This window comes from Triturus cristatus, chromosome 7 (genome assembly GCF_964204655.1).
Source record: "Triturus cristatus chromosome 7, aTriCri1.1, whole genome shotgun sequence".
In the NCBI taxonomy this organism is placed as follows: Eukaryota; Metazoa; Chordata; class Amphibia; order Caudata; family Salamandridae; genus Triturus; species Triturus cristatus.
In genome coordinates, this window is record NC_140590.1 from 1,201,090,909 (window position 1) to 1,201,106,304 (window position 15,396).

The 15,396-nt window shown below is 44.0% G+C and overlaps 1 protein-coding gene across 1 annotated transcript in view; it reads left to right on the forward strand.

The window, feature by feature from the left end:
• Positions 1 to 15,396, forward strand: part of LOC146811598 (integrin alpha-M-like) — a 500,127-nt gene that overhangs the window by 74,343 nt on the left and 410,388 nt on the right. Inside the window, exon 3 of the mRNA XM_085618578.1 lies at positions 7,352 to 7,455. Coding sequence (XP_085474704.1) covers positions 7,352 to 7,455 — 104 coding nt within the window. The remainder of the gene's footprint in view (positions 1 to 7,351; positions 7,456 to 15,396) is intronic.

Here is a 15,396-nt window from a genome sequence, read left to right on the forward strand (position 1 = left end):
GACCTGCATCTGGAGTGTAGGAGCGGGGAAGCCCCTAGACGTGAAGAGGCCTGGGTTGCCGGCATAAAACAATTGGCTCAACTCCTGCTGAGTGATTGAGAATCCTGACCCCCCCACTAATCAAAGGAAGCGAGGTGTCACTGGCAGGGAGGCACCCAGAACTGGTTTAAACAGGGGTCAGTGCCCCCTGAGGCACAAAGACTTCAAAGCCATTGAGGGGTATAACTATGAGAGCTGAAGCCCCTGAACTTTGGAGAATGGCTTGATCAAGTGTGAACAAGACTGGAGCTACTTTGTGGTCAAGAGGACCTTTGCCAAAGAAGAAACAACTGAAGAGACTGAAGGATAGGACTGCCCTTGCTGTGTGTTCTGGGGCTGGCCTGCAGTTTGTTGTTTAAACTAAGGAAAGGCAAAAGGGACTTTGCTGTGTGCTGTGTCCCCTTGCTTGAAGGACTTTGCTTTGTGCTGTGTCGTGAAGTAACTTATCCCCAAAGGCCTGAGGTGAGCTGGCTCCCTGTTCGGAAACACCGGAACATAAAAGTTTCCAGTAGAGTCTCAGCGTCACTGTGTGTGCATGCTTGTTGCAGCCGGAAACCCTCGTAAGGCGTGCCCTGTGATCGTGGACACCTGGAGTCCAAGCAAGGATCAGCGATGCGGTGTGCATGTGCTTTGTGCAGCCTGAACCCCTTTGTGAGGATTGTCCAGTGATCGTGTGCACCGGAATCCAAGTGAGTCTCAATGCCGCTGTGTGCGGGTGCGTTCACCGTGAGACCTTCGTGAGGATTTGCCTTGTTATAATGTGCACCGGCATTCAAGTGAGTCTCAACGCTGCTGTGTGCGGGTGCATTGTGCACCGTGAGACCTTCGTGAGGATTTGTTTTGTTATCGTGTGCACCGGAATCCAAGTGAATCTCAACGCCGCTGTGTGCGGGTACGTTGTGCACCGTGAGGCCTTTGTGAGGATTTGCCTTGTTATCGTGTGCACCGGAGTAAAGTGAGTCTCAGCAACGCAGTGCGCGTGATCTTTGTGTAGCCTGAGACTTGTGTGTGGAGTGCCCAGTGATCGTGTACCGAAAGCATAAGAAAGACTCAGCGACGCTCTGTGCGTGTGCTTTGTGGCAGCCTAAGATATTTGAAACTGAAGCGGCCCGGACAGGCAGTCCCGGAGGAGCTGAGTTGCCGGCCCGAGCTGCCGTTGCCATTTCACAAAGCTGCATTGGAGGCCCAGCCGCTGGACAAGGAGAGGAGAGTGGGTTAGCGCCCCCCAGGTAACGTGTGTTGACTCCTGGGGCGGGGCACGGGCTCAGAGGGAGACGCTCTCGGCCTATCTCTTGTGTTGGCGACGCGAGCCTCTGCTTCGGCTCGTATCGTGGCCTGTATTGCCAAGGGAGTGACTGTAAATGGGCCGGAGTGCGAAGCTGCACTTTTGGATTACATGGTACCGTGTTAGGGGCAACTGTGAGAGGCTGACTGCAAGTCAGAAGGATAGGCAGAGAGACCGCGTAAGGCCCGGTGATCGGGGCCTGGGTGTACTGCGCATTATTCCATTTCTGCGGAATGGAGTACCTGACTTTCTTATTACACATTGCATCATTTCTGCATAACGGAGTACCTGATTAGAGTATTACGCATTGCATTATTCCTGCATAACGAACAACCTGATTAGTGTATGACGCATGGCATTTTCACTGCATAACAAACTACTTGATTTTCGAATTACGTATTGCCTTGTTTCTGCATAAGGAACTACCTGATTAGCGTGTTGCGCATTGCATTATCCCTGCATAACGAATTACCTGATTAGTGTATTACGCATTGCCTTATTTTAGCAGAACGACATATCTGGTGGTTGTATTACGCATCACATTATTTTACCTTGCAAAGTGCCTGATTGTTGCGTTACGCATTGCATTATTTTCATTGCAGAGTGTCGGATTGCTATGTTACGCATTAAAGTATTTTTACATTACAAAAGTGCCTGATTCTAGCATTACGAACTGTATGACATGATTTTAGGAGTACATGAGAATTTTTTAGAACTGCCCATTGATATCTCCAGAACTTACAAGGGCTGGCTGACCCAACAACCGGCCAGGAGAAATATTACACAACCTCATATGTTGGTTTTATATCGTGTGGTCTTATCGTATATCTTTCTACATAAAGTTTAAACTCGTTTTTATAAAACTCGTGTGGAGTCTATTTGTGGTGTCATCATTGGATTATTGTGAGCGTGGTTGCGAATACTTTACACATTTGCCTTGAAGATAAGCCTGACTGCTCGTGCCAAGCTACTGAGGGGTTGAGCGGGGCTATCTAAAAAGGTGACCTTCCTTTCCCTAACTTTGGAACATGTGTCCCTACTTGGCCTAAGGTAGCTGCCTCAGCCAACCAGGGATCCCGTGTCTAACAACTGTCCTTAACAAGTGACCTGAATCTATACAATACTGTTGCCAATATTTTAAAATACGTAAGGCCTTTCAGCGAAGGAAGGGAACTTTACTCCTTAACTGCTGCCCCCCCCCCCCACAAGTGCTGAACCCTTATAACAGGAAGTGCCAAAGCATTATAACAGAAAGCTCCGGACACGGACAGATAAGTGGGGCTGGGGTGGGTTTGGGGTATGAATATTTAGGGGTAGGGCTCAGTTTTAGGGCTCAGGGCAGGGGGGTTTGTTGTAGGTTTGATAATGGGACAGGGTTTTATGCCTCAGGGCGGTGAAAGGGGTAGGGGTAGTTTTAAGGACAGTGACAGGGTAAGATTTAGGGCTCAGGGCAGGGGCTTGGGGGTGGGATAGTTTTTGGTAGGGGGCATGGTTAAAGGCCTCAGGCCAAGGGGAGGGGAAGGGGTAGTTTTAAGGGCAGGGTGGGTTAGGGTTTAGGCCTCAGGGCGAGGGAGCGAGGTAATGCGATAAGATTTTAGGGCTTAGGGCGGGGAGGTGGAGGTTGGGGTAGTGGCAATCTTTACCACGCATATCCCTATACCAATCATACCTTCACCGCAAAATTGTGTGGTAAAGGCATGTATGATAAAAGAGAGCGTAGTAAAGTAATGCATGGTTTAGACTCATTGATGGTTAGGACGGTGTTGTAGAGGCACGCGTGGTCCAGTCATGAGTGCCTCTGTCATACAACCGACTCTGACCCATGATGTTGATCGTCTTGTGCGTCACTGATGCTGAAACACTGCTGTGAAGTGTGAGGTGTGACTGCGAATGTTGAGGGAGGGAAAGGAGGATATGAGTAGAGAGAGAGAATAAAAGGAGCGAAAGAGACAGTGATACAAAGGCAGACAGAGAGAAATGTTGGGTTAAGTATCAGATTTCAAGATTCAGGACAATGCTTATGTTAGTCCTTGACCGTACTGATTAGCCTGTCATAAGGCAGTGATAAAGTGAGGGAGGCCCTAATGGAGAACCCACTTAGATACTTGTGCCTCGTCAATGAATTGAACCTCCTGTACTACTTTCAGTGTCTGCATCATATTACTTGACTCTTACACTAGTGCCCAGTATGTCTCTCCCAGTTATGTACTGAAAGAAGTTCAGGCTCTTGCAGCTCTCTCTGAGTGTACTTGTCTAGAAATGCTTACATGCTACCCTAAGTAACACAATTTAGTGTGTACATCTGTTCAAGGCACGATGCATCAATACAAAATGTTCAGTTTCACTATGTTACTGGCTCACAGTGTCCGGCCCTGCTCTCAGTGGTACAGAGTATTTATATATTTATTAGGGGTGGGCGGAATTTGCGAAAGCGACTTTCGCAAATTATCGCGAAAATGTTAAAAATCTCCGCAAACAAGCGGAAATATTGCGAAGATGCGGAAGTTGTTTTCCGGCATGTTCGCGAGATTTTCTGCATGGTTGCGGGTCGCCAACTTACCCATGTGGTTGCTTGCGGGCGCGGCCATCTTGTTTTCAGTTGTCTCGCGGTGCATGATCGCGAGAAAAAAGACGTGATCGCGCGACGCATGTCGTCACTGCGGACGCGAACTGTCGTGAGACAGCGCAAATGGCTAAAACAATACAACATCTCATGGAGAACGCGACCGGATCGGGAAAACTTGTCGGCGAACGCGGGGATTCAGGTAAGGCGATCGCGCGCGCGCGAGAATGTATTATTTTACAGCGCGAGCAAGAACCAAATTATCGCAAAGCTGCGGAATGCGGAAATTTTTACATTTCCGCGCTCTCCGCGGAACGCGGAAATGCCAAATTATCGCAAATTCCGCGAACGGAACGGAAATTTTGCCCAGGCCTAATATTTATTGAAATATTCTTATATAACATGTTCCAGATCCCTGCCAGGGTGGTATAGCACTTGACTTAAATAATCTAACTAGGAAGCAACATGTGGTACATGAGGAACAAACCCATATGGTATACCATAGACAATTAGGACTGAAAATGAATGAAGTCTTTGGCCTTCCTTTAAGACCATGTAAGCCATTATGTGAAAATCATTATATAAAAGTGGTAGCATCATTGTGACCTCTAATGTTATGTGGGCTTCAGTGAGTATATAATTTCGTGTGTATGATCTTGTACAACTAACATGCACCATTCAAGAGCCATTTCTTTAAATGCACTCAGGTAGGCTCTATGCAGACCTGGGTTGTGAATCCTTGGGAACTTCCTGAAAAGAATGTTTTAGGATGGGTTTTGTTCTTCAAAATCCGAATGCATAAGCAGAGAAACAATTTGTTTGTAGAAGATATATTATATTGCCACCATGGGCTATACATTTCTTTGGTAGGTATTCTTGCCCGCTCGGTCGTTGATTCACAATGTCTATCCCACTGTGTGTAGCTGACAATGGACATAAAGTCTCTAATTTGACAATGTCTAGCCTATCTTTATTTGTAAGCAATGCATACATTTTATGCAGTATTTTGCTCACCTGTCAATTACTTAATAACTTGTATCTTCTGAAGGTGTCTCCATCTGGGAGCTGGACGATATTTCTCAAACTAATGCATGTTCAGTTGGAGAGTGTGCTTGTCATAATGATAATATTTTGAAAAGACTTATGCAAGTGTTGCTTGGTTTTGCTAAATTATTATTGCTTCTGCCCTACTTTGCTTGAGATACTACAGTGTTGAGGTGGGGAAGATGGCTGTGGGTGTGTTAGTAAGGACACTGCTTGAATGCAAATACCATACTTTATTCCACACTTGCCCTGCCAGTGGCTGGCCAATGTATAAAGTGATGAGCCATATTCTATTTATTATGTAGTGGGCGGTAGAATAAGGTCCAAACTCTATATGTTGTGGATCAAGTTGTGGACTTGTAGTGTGTTGGATGAAGATGCATTCCTTGTGGATGAAGCCATAGACTTGTTTGGTAGTACGTGGCAACCATTTGTTGCTCACTTGCACTCAGAGTCACAAGATGGCTGATTTCAGAGGAGCTTCAAAACTCTACAGAGGAGACATGATGCTGACACACAATCACACACAAACATACACACACACATACACACGCACACACACACACACACAGACACACACACAGACAGACACACACTTTCTGAAACAATTGGTCAATAATAGACTCCGGCCAGATGGCATGAAGTAGCTGAATTCACCCTTCAAATTGGCAATTGTCCTCAACAACCAATGAACCTGTGCTATGGTCATTGTTACTGCTACTGTTGGTGGACATATGAAGAGAAAATCAGATACCAGTAGAAATCGGAACCTTAAATCGGGTACATCCTGCTAAGGAAACGTCAAATTGCATTCTGGGCCTGTTCTTGTCATTTTCATATGACCTTCTCTTCGGACTCAACAAATGATAAACAAGACACACAGTGGCTACGTATTGATACAATCTGACCCCCATCAAAGGTACAAGGCTACTTAATATCACCAGAGCCCAGGTTCCTCCCCAAATGAGGGAGCACCTCCTGCTGATCCATCTTGACAAATATCTGCTGTTATAATGTTGCATCTTCTCCTCAATGATTAGGGTGCTTCCTCTGAAGCTACAGACCGAGAGAGGATGTGCCCTGGAGACGAGGAGGACCCCTCTAGAAAGATGCCTCTTCTTTCCTTGCTTGCTCATAATGCCAAACTCACTCTACTGCCTTCAGGTTCAAAACCCCTTCTACGAGGAAGCATCCTCCTCATATATCCATACCTGTATGAATTGGATGTTTTATGCTTTATTTCCAACAACTATAAAGAAAAGACCTATCTGATAGGAATTTCCTGGAGAACTGTTTGACCCCATATGTAGGACAAGACTAGCCATTATGCTACTTTCTCATGATCCTGGTGGGTTCTCAGACTAGGGTGCTGCTTTCAGAGATGTATGGGCTGCCATGACAAAGCAATGAAAGTTCCTGGTACAACACTCAAGTCACTGGATTTGCTAGCCCCTGCTGTGTGGGGCTCCTTTGTAGGACTGCTTTGATGGACCGATTTTGATTTCCATGTGCCCCACCCAGGAAGTATGCTCATGTGTGGGCATGAGGCAAGTGAATGTGGCTGCTAAAGTCTGGTGTCAAACTCTCTGTTCCCAGAGCCTTCACAGCTGCTTCAGGAAGCACCTTACAACGTTGGCTCGGCAATCCAGCACTACCCACAGACCACCAAAGAGTGGTCTGTGGAAATAGTCACTTCCAAAGGACATTCATATCTGAAACATAAAAAGCAATGCATATACACATCAGGCGCAAATTGACACATAAACTCTTGCATCATAGTTCCCCCTGCTGCTCTCCAAATGCAAGGAAGAACAGCAGGAGGCGGGATGGGGTCACATAGTTTACGATAATAGGAGAGACCGAAAGTTCTGTAATGCATGGGCCAACGATATGTATATCTGCGAGGAAGGGGCACCCCTCTGTTTTAAACTACTATTCGCAAAATTGCGTGAACAATTTCATGAAAATATTTTGTAATTACACCTGTAGCACAAAATATGGATTGCCGGTATTTTGCGTGACATTTTTAATGCAACAGTATCCCTTAGATAAATGTTTTCTGTGGGAACCTCTTGTTGTTGATAATTATGCAAAAATTAGAAATTCTGAAGAATTTTGTGTTTCACGATTTTATGAAGAGACACAGTGGTAATGTGAAATTATAAACAAACATTTGTTAAGTGCAGCAAGCCCTCGGGGTATGCTTCCTGTGTTTTTGTTATACCAATGTGACCTTCTCCTTGACTACGCTGCAGAGTCAAAGCTAGGTAAAGTCTCACTGAAGTGTAACATCTAAAATACTCACACAAAAAGGTAAGCTCTCTCACCTGCACCTTGTGGAATATGATATCCCCTTAGGAAGGGAAAAATGTGACTTCATTGCTTGTGAAATTACATAACTTCCCTGTTCTTTTTCTCAGGGTCATCGTTAGCGCCCCATTTCAGAAAAGAGGTGCCAATGAAACAGGTCTGCTGTACCAGTGTAATCCTTCTTCGGGGACATGTCAGCCCATCAATATCCCACGTAAGTAAAATACAATTTTTACCACTCATAGCACTTTTAGGTTGGGAAGCCCCAAAAATATGTTGTTTAGAAATACCAGTAATGTGTGGCGTGCCCACGTGAATAGTGGTTTGCGCCGGTAGCGATGGACAGTGCTGGTTCATATCGGGTTGGACAGTCGACATTTCTGACATAATAAGGTTGCTCATAAAAACAAAGTTATTTTTCTCATTTGGCTGCCGAGCATGCTTAACAGAAACTTTGGGCCACATTTACTAAGGGTTTGTGCTGGGACAAAGTCATGCACAGTGACTCCAAGCAGGACAAATTCTTGCAAAGGTATTTACTTTCCAGCGCAAAAGGTATTTTTTCGATGGAAAGGTGTCAATTATTCACCTCACATAGCACTATGCGCGGCTTTGTGCCACTTTGAGTCAGTGGGGCATCATTTGGGTGTGCAATGGGCGGATTAGTCCAAGCACCCTTAGTTTATGACTTGAAGCCCGATCTACTAAGATAGCCGAACAAGACGTTGGGGCATATTTACAAGGCGGCGCTAGAAAATTATCGCCGCTTTTGCGGCCGTTTTCGGCCGAAAAGCGGCGATAATTTTATCGCCTAATTAGCAAGGTCACGCTAACGTGTGAAACCTTGCATTAGGGCACCTATTCTTAACGCCCAGCTTTGAGATGTAAAGTGGGCGTTCCTGACCTCACATGACAGGAGAAATGTCGCTAAGCGACATTTCTCCTATCATCAAGCCCCACGCTATGAAGCATAGCGGCAGGAAAAGTAGCGATAAGCCGTGTTATTGCTACTTTCCTTACGCCTGCTTCAGGGCTGACTTAGCCATGATATCCTATGGAAGGTGGATATCATGGATATCATGGCTAAGTTTGTGAGTTCCTATCAACAAGCTAACGCTACATTTCGTGAGATTATCGCTGGGTTTCCAGTGGTAATCTCACGTTAGGCAGTTAGCGCTAGGATTTTTATCGCTTTTGAGATAAGCGTTGCTAATAGCACGCTATATCAGCGATAAAAATCCACGCTAGCCGGCAATAATTATCCAAGCGCTAAGTGCGCTTAGCGATAATTATCGCCGGTTGTTGATGATATGCCCCCTAGTGTCAAAAATTAACACCTCTTGAAGCTGGCGCTACCATGGAGAAATGTTTTCATTTCTCTAAACAGCCCACAAACTGCATGTGTGCTGCAGTCTACAGCATAATTAATGTGTGGAACGCTTAAGAATTCATCCAGCATAGGATTTTGTACTGGGAGGGTATGCATCCAGTACAAATCCTATGCTAGACAGCATGCATACGACTCTACACCATGGTGTAAAAGTTGTGCATGGCCCTAGCAAGCTTTTTCTGCGCTATTGAACGGGTAGTGACCGACAGCAAGCCATATATGGCTCTGCGCTGCTTTCTCCCCTTTGTGCTGGGTTTCACTAAAAATAATAAGTAATAAATAATTAGAGTGCATGACCGGTCTGCCCGGCCTCAAACCTCTCAGGCAGTTGGTGGTAATTAAACTGAAAAATAATCTTTCTGTTTCCTTTCTCTCGCTGTACTTCACCTCACCTCTTCTACCTTAGCCCTCCACTTCCCTGTGTAGCTTCTTCTGCTCTATGTAAACTCTCTCTACCCAACCCTTGCTCACCCCACCTCTCTTAACATACCCAATTTACCTCCCTCAGCTTCATCTTTCTCTACCTCTCTCTCATGACGCTGCCCCTCTCTTATATCACTCACTGTGCCAACATCTATAACTATGATTCTTGGCCCCTTACTCCTGCTCAACACACTCTACCTCATCCCTCTGTCTTAATCTGTACCTCACTCCTAATTTCTGACCTCCTTGTATTTCCCTTTCATATGCTTCACTTCTCACACAACCTCATTTCTGTCTTTATCTCACCACTCTCCATGTCTATGCTACCCTAGCTCTCTCCATCTCTCTCACCCGTTTCTCTGCATCACTTCTCACCTCTTTAACTAAATTCTCTTTACTTCAAATCTCCCTCAGTACCTCACCTCCCTCTACCCAACCTCTGTTTCATGAGCAAACCTCTGCATTTACCTCAACATTAGTTCTCTACTTCACCTCCCTTTCTCTTGTCCTGCCTTTGTTCCCTTTCATTCACCTCTCTAAATATCTTGCTTTTTTCGGGCTACCCCTGTTTCTCTGCCTGTACCCTTTTCTCTATCCCCAAATCCTCTCTCGCTCTCCCTCACACACACAAGCAAATCTTTCTCTCAGTTCCTCTTTCTCCATTTCAACTCTCCCCTTTACCTCAATTATCACTGTCAACTTCTTTCTTTTTAGATCTCTCTTTCTCTCAAATCCTCTACCTCTGTTCAGACCCCACCTCTTTCTATATTACACATATGCCTTTTAGCTTCCTCTTTTCACTCTACACATTTCTCTTTCTATCCTTCACCCCTCTCTCCACCTTTCTCTCTTCCCTGTTACTCTCTTTACATGACCCATTTTGCTATACATTTCTCATTCTGCTCTCTCTCTACCTTACATTGCTATGTTTTTTTGCCACTAAATCTGTCTACCTCTATCTCTTGCTGCATTTAACTTGGCCTAATTCACCTCATTTTCTACATTATCTCTCTCTCCTCCTCATCCCTTAGAATACTGTACTCCTCGGTATCTCAATACATTTTCTTCTCCCTATCTCTACCTCTATATCTCTCTTCTGCACTCTAAATCTTCACCCTTTCTCTACCTACCCCAACTTCTTCTTTCTGTGCCTCTTTATCTTACCTGCTGGATACCTCAGCATTCCCTATTTACTTTACTTCTCTCCCTACCACACATCTCTTTCTGCATCATCTCTATCTCAATCCCTACCCCCTTTTCCCTCTACTCCAAGCCACTGACTGTAGTGTTCTCTTTATGCCTCTGTACATCTTCTGTATCTTACATTGTTCCATTACTCTGGTTTAGCAGGGTCACAGGTAACTGTATAGCCATACATTTTAAGAGGAGAAGAGAGACAAGGTAGAAAAAGAGAAATTAGGAAAACATTATTGTATTTAAACCAATCGAATAGTGAGGATCCTCAGAGCAGAGCTTTCATTTTTCAGTTGCAGCAATACCGACAGTAGTGATTGGGATGTATTTGTAATTTACACATATTCAGCAACTGAAGCTACAATTTAAAACACTATGTGAATACGTCTTATTGTAATATTACAAACTAGCCCACTAAACCTCTAACAAGTCACCCGTAGCATGTTTTTTCCTGTAATTAAAGTAACAGGCTGAACGGGAGCAAGATACTGAATTCCACATAAAATTCAATTGTTCCAAGTTTTGCAAAGATCTAGATCGATCTAAAAAATAAATGCCCCTATTAATGCTTATGAAAGCTTACTTTTGGTGGTGTTTGGCTGGTGGACACCGGACCAACTGAGCTTTCTGCTGTTTTTGTGTGTTCCTGTATCTGAAGGTTTAATATATAATTCAATATTGTTTCAGCTTGAATGAGCCAAAAATGGATAATAATTTATAAGTTGTTCCAAAAAGGGGGCCTGAAAATATATCTTGCCTGGGGATCCACAAAATCCTTAAGATGTCACTGTAATGGGGTGCACCAGTTATTTGCTTGGAATATTTAACCTTCTTAAAGCTGGGGGAGCATTGACTCGAGGTCCTCAGTTTGAAAGATCTCTGTACCTGATTCTTTCTCATTTATGTTGCTAATTGCCTTGCTGGTGCTGGGATAAACAACTTGAAATAACTCAGACCACTGAATTTTGTGATGCTCATTGTTGGACCTGGCTTTTCCAGCGGGTTTATACCCAGATGTTTTGCCTTTTGGCCTCCTGTTTCTGACCTATTTTTGTTGGTTTTATGACTCTGGGCAGTTTACTACTGCTAATCAGTGCTAAAGTGAATATGCTCTTGCTGTAATTTGTGTTTATGGATTGGGATTTCCATGATTGGCTTATTTGATTTACTACTAAGTCCCAAGTACAGTGCACTGTGTGCGCCCAGGGCCTGTAAATCAAATGCTGCTAGTGTGTCTGCAGCACTGATTGTGCCACCCACACACGCAGCCTCTCAAAAGGAGTCTCAGACCTGCCACTGCAGTGTTTGCGTGCAGTCTCTGCTGTCATGTCAACCTGGCAAGTGCACCCACTTGCCAGGCCTTAACCTTCCCTTTTATCACATGTGAGTCACCCCTAAGGTAGGTCCAAGGTATCCCTATGGACAGGGTGCAGTGTATGTGAAAGGTAGGGCATGTACTAATATGTGTGACATGTCCTGGTTGTGAAATACAGTGACATTTGTTTCTCACTATTGAAAGGCTATCTGTCCCATAGCATAGAATCAGAGTTTAAATTTCCATTGGGACAAGATAGAAAGGTGGAGTTTGGTATCGCTGAACTCAAAATATAAACATGCATCTTGTGGTGAAGATGATTTTTAAATGGTGTGTTTCAAAATACCACTTTTAAAAAGCGAGTATTTTATTGCTTAGCCGTTCTGTGTGCCTCTTTCGGTTTGTGAGTCGACTGTCTGGTTTTGGAGTCACAGAGACTGGGGATGTGAATTCTCTTCAGACATCCACTAGGGGGGTTGAGGAGTGACCCGCCTTTCCAGGATGAGTCACAGGTGAGCTGAATAGACCTTGCTGCATGTAGAGTAGTGGGAAGAGATTTCTCTACACCTGAATAGGCCTGGTCTGCCATTGGACAATGTTGTCTCCACCTCTTGCCAGGAAGCTGCACCGGTGGGGTACAGAACTGGTTTGAACTGAGCTCAGAGCCCCTCTGCCAGAAGAGAACAAAGAAAAATGCAGTATGAATATTGGGGCCCAGACCCCAGAACTTCAGATTACTTCTGGACTCAAGAGGAACCTTTGCCAAGGAGAAGAGCTGAAAAGCTGTGACAAGGAGTACTGCCCTGTTGCTGTGTGCTATATGGGGTTGGCCCGCAGTTGCTGTTTCTGCCAAGGAAAGGACAAAATCTGGAACTTTGCTGTGTCACTGCTTGAAGAAGAATCTCCAACCGCCTGTGTGTGCTGGCATCCTGTTCTGAAGTCTCAGGGACATAAAGACTTCACCCCCCAGCTCCCCTGAACCCTCTTACTGAGAGTTCTGACCTTCCAGGAGGTGCTGGTTCCAGTTGTGGGCCTCTGGAGGTTGTCCCTGCTACTGGGTAAAGCTGATGTCAATGCAGTGGGGCGCTACATCCTCTCGGACATTTTGAAGTAAAACAGTGATTCACAAATCTATGGTGTCATTTGTACCTATCGTCAAGATGGAAAGACATCAGTAGCGTGGCGAGGATGATAACTTTGATAGTAGGTAGACACAGGTTTCTTTGATCACACATGGAAGGAATTCAACAATCCCATGTTACTTATTGTTTTTGTGTGGGGGGCTTGGTATGAATAGCTCATGTTTTGTCAGCATTTTGAAGTGTAGGCAGATTGCTACTCCCTCATGCATGGACAAAGAGTGTTGTAGAGATTTATGTTCTCTTACTATAACTCTGCCCTGTGTGCACCAATAGCTTGACTAATGTCTTGGAGACAGGTTTTATTTGAGGCGGCTACTTCCAAGTATGCTAACTAGTTTTGTATATGCTACTTAACAGGGAGAAGTTTGGGAAGGGCATTATGGACCATATTTCAGTACTCTACTCAGTCATAATCAATTGTATGGGAGCTACAATCATTGCTCAGTTTCAAATAGCTGTAAAACCTTGTGGAACAGCAGTACATGGATGTTGGTTGCATTCATAAGAGCAAGCATCATGTAGGTGAATGATAGTTTTAAAGTGAAAGTTACCCCTAGGTTCCTCAAATTTTCACTGAGTTTAGTGTTGGTGCCATGGATGGAGGCCATACATTTGTGATACTGTTGCTTTTTGCCTGGTTATATTATTTAAGACCTGCTGCAGTTGCTACAGAGAAAACTCCCCTCGTCTTTGACGTATGTGGTTTGAACATTCAGTGTTGTTAGTTTATCCTTACTATCGTTTTTCCAGTGGCAAAGATACCTGCGTATCTTTCACTTGCATCTGGAATTTCAGACGGTGGTGTAAAACTAGAGAGCTAGAGCATATATGGAATGAGCCTTTTCTACCTTTGAACTCTACCAACCCAATTCTGACTAATTGACTATTGGCTTTGATTGTAATGTCTAGGCAGAGTGTAAAGATTTTCCATGAGTCCAGTTCACTCACTTAGTCATTTAAGCCAATGCGGTGCTCGGCTCTTGTATATTCTTTTGATTGGTCGAGGTGTCTCAGTGCTGCCTGCTGGTCTTCATCTACTGTTGTGCAAAGACCTGCTATGCTGTTGGATCACACAGTTTCCATATCTTTGGGTCTGAATCCTAGTTGCTTTTTGCCTGGTTATATTATTTAAGACCTGCTGCAATTGCTACAGAGAAAACTCCCCTTGTCTTTGACGTATGTGGTTTGAACATTCAGTGTTGTTAGTTTATCCTTACTATCGTTTTTCCAGTGGCAAAGATACCTGCGTATCTTTCACTTGCATCTGGAATTGCAGACGGTGGTGTAAAACTAGAGAGCTAGAGCATATATGGAACGAGCCTTTTCTACCTTTGAACTCTACCAACCCAATTCTGACTAATTGACTATTGACTTTGATTGTAATGTCCAGGCATAGTGTAAGGATTTTCCATGAGTCCAGTCCACTCACTTAGTCCTTTAAGTCAATGCTGTGCTCTGTTCTTGTATATTCTTTTGATTGGTCGAGGTGTCTCAGTGATGCCTGCTGGTCTTCTTCTACTGTTGTGCAAAGACCTGCTATGCTGTTGGATCACACAGTTTCCATATCTTTGGGTCTGAATCCTAGTTGGTGGTTATTGAGTTGCATGTGTATTTTAAAAGTTTCTGTACTTGTCTTATGACTTCCCTTTTAAGGATGTTGCTACATTTGGGAAGATTCTGAATCTATATGTAATCAGCTCATACTTCATTGTGTTTCCCAAAGTGGAATTACTACAGTTGCATCAAGCATTTCTTCACCTTCACCTTGATGAGATATTCATTGATGATGTGCATTATATCAGAAGTGAGTGTTTTCAAGAACTACTTGAAGCATGAACAAGGGCAGGGCTCCACTGATGGTTTGATTTTGCCTGTCAGGTTCCTTACCTCCTGTATTGGTAAGGAGTTGGAGGAGGAAAGTGAAGTGTTCTGTGTTAGTTTCTTGGGGAATTCCATATCTTCCTCTCCCTGTTTCTCTGTTTCTGATGATGATAAATTAATTGTCACTAAAGCATCTGTCAGAAAGGCATTTGATCTTCCACATACTCTCTCTGATTACATCATGTGTATTAAGTGAATGTACTCCTGATGGATTGATATTGATCAAGCATGTTTTAATTGTTTCAGTTGCATGTGGGACTGGGTAAAGTGTTTGTTTCTTTTCCCACTCCCATTCTACATGGTCTATTGAGTGGCGTTCATTTCTTGGGTACTGATTTGTTTGGGATTTTAGTCCCTCTGATCTCACTTCTCTACATGGGTAGTCTTTTTATCTCTCTTCTCTCTTTCATGACAAAGGCTTGGATGTGTAACTTAAGTGTTAAGATGGTATTTGGTCATCTGTCTCTTTCATTGTTGTGCTGGTGTATTCTTTGGAATGTGACAAAGTAGAGATTATGATTTGCATAGTCGTTGACGGGCCTCTGAGTTTATTGTTTCTTGGAATGAAGCTTTTGTCAGGTCCCCCCAATCTTTTTGAGTGATTTGTATTGCATGCTAATTGTTTCTCCCTTGTCCTATGTGCCTCTGAAGAGTACTTTTGTGTTGTGGTGTTTTTCCCGTAATTTTTGGGGATCTGTGGTGGAGCATTCTATTGATAAAAGAAGAATTTCTAATATTGGTTGGAGGACTTCCTTGGTTGTTTACAATCTTTAGGTTTGCATTTCCTGATTTTGTCGCTCATTTACCCTC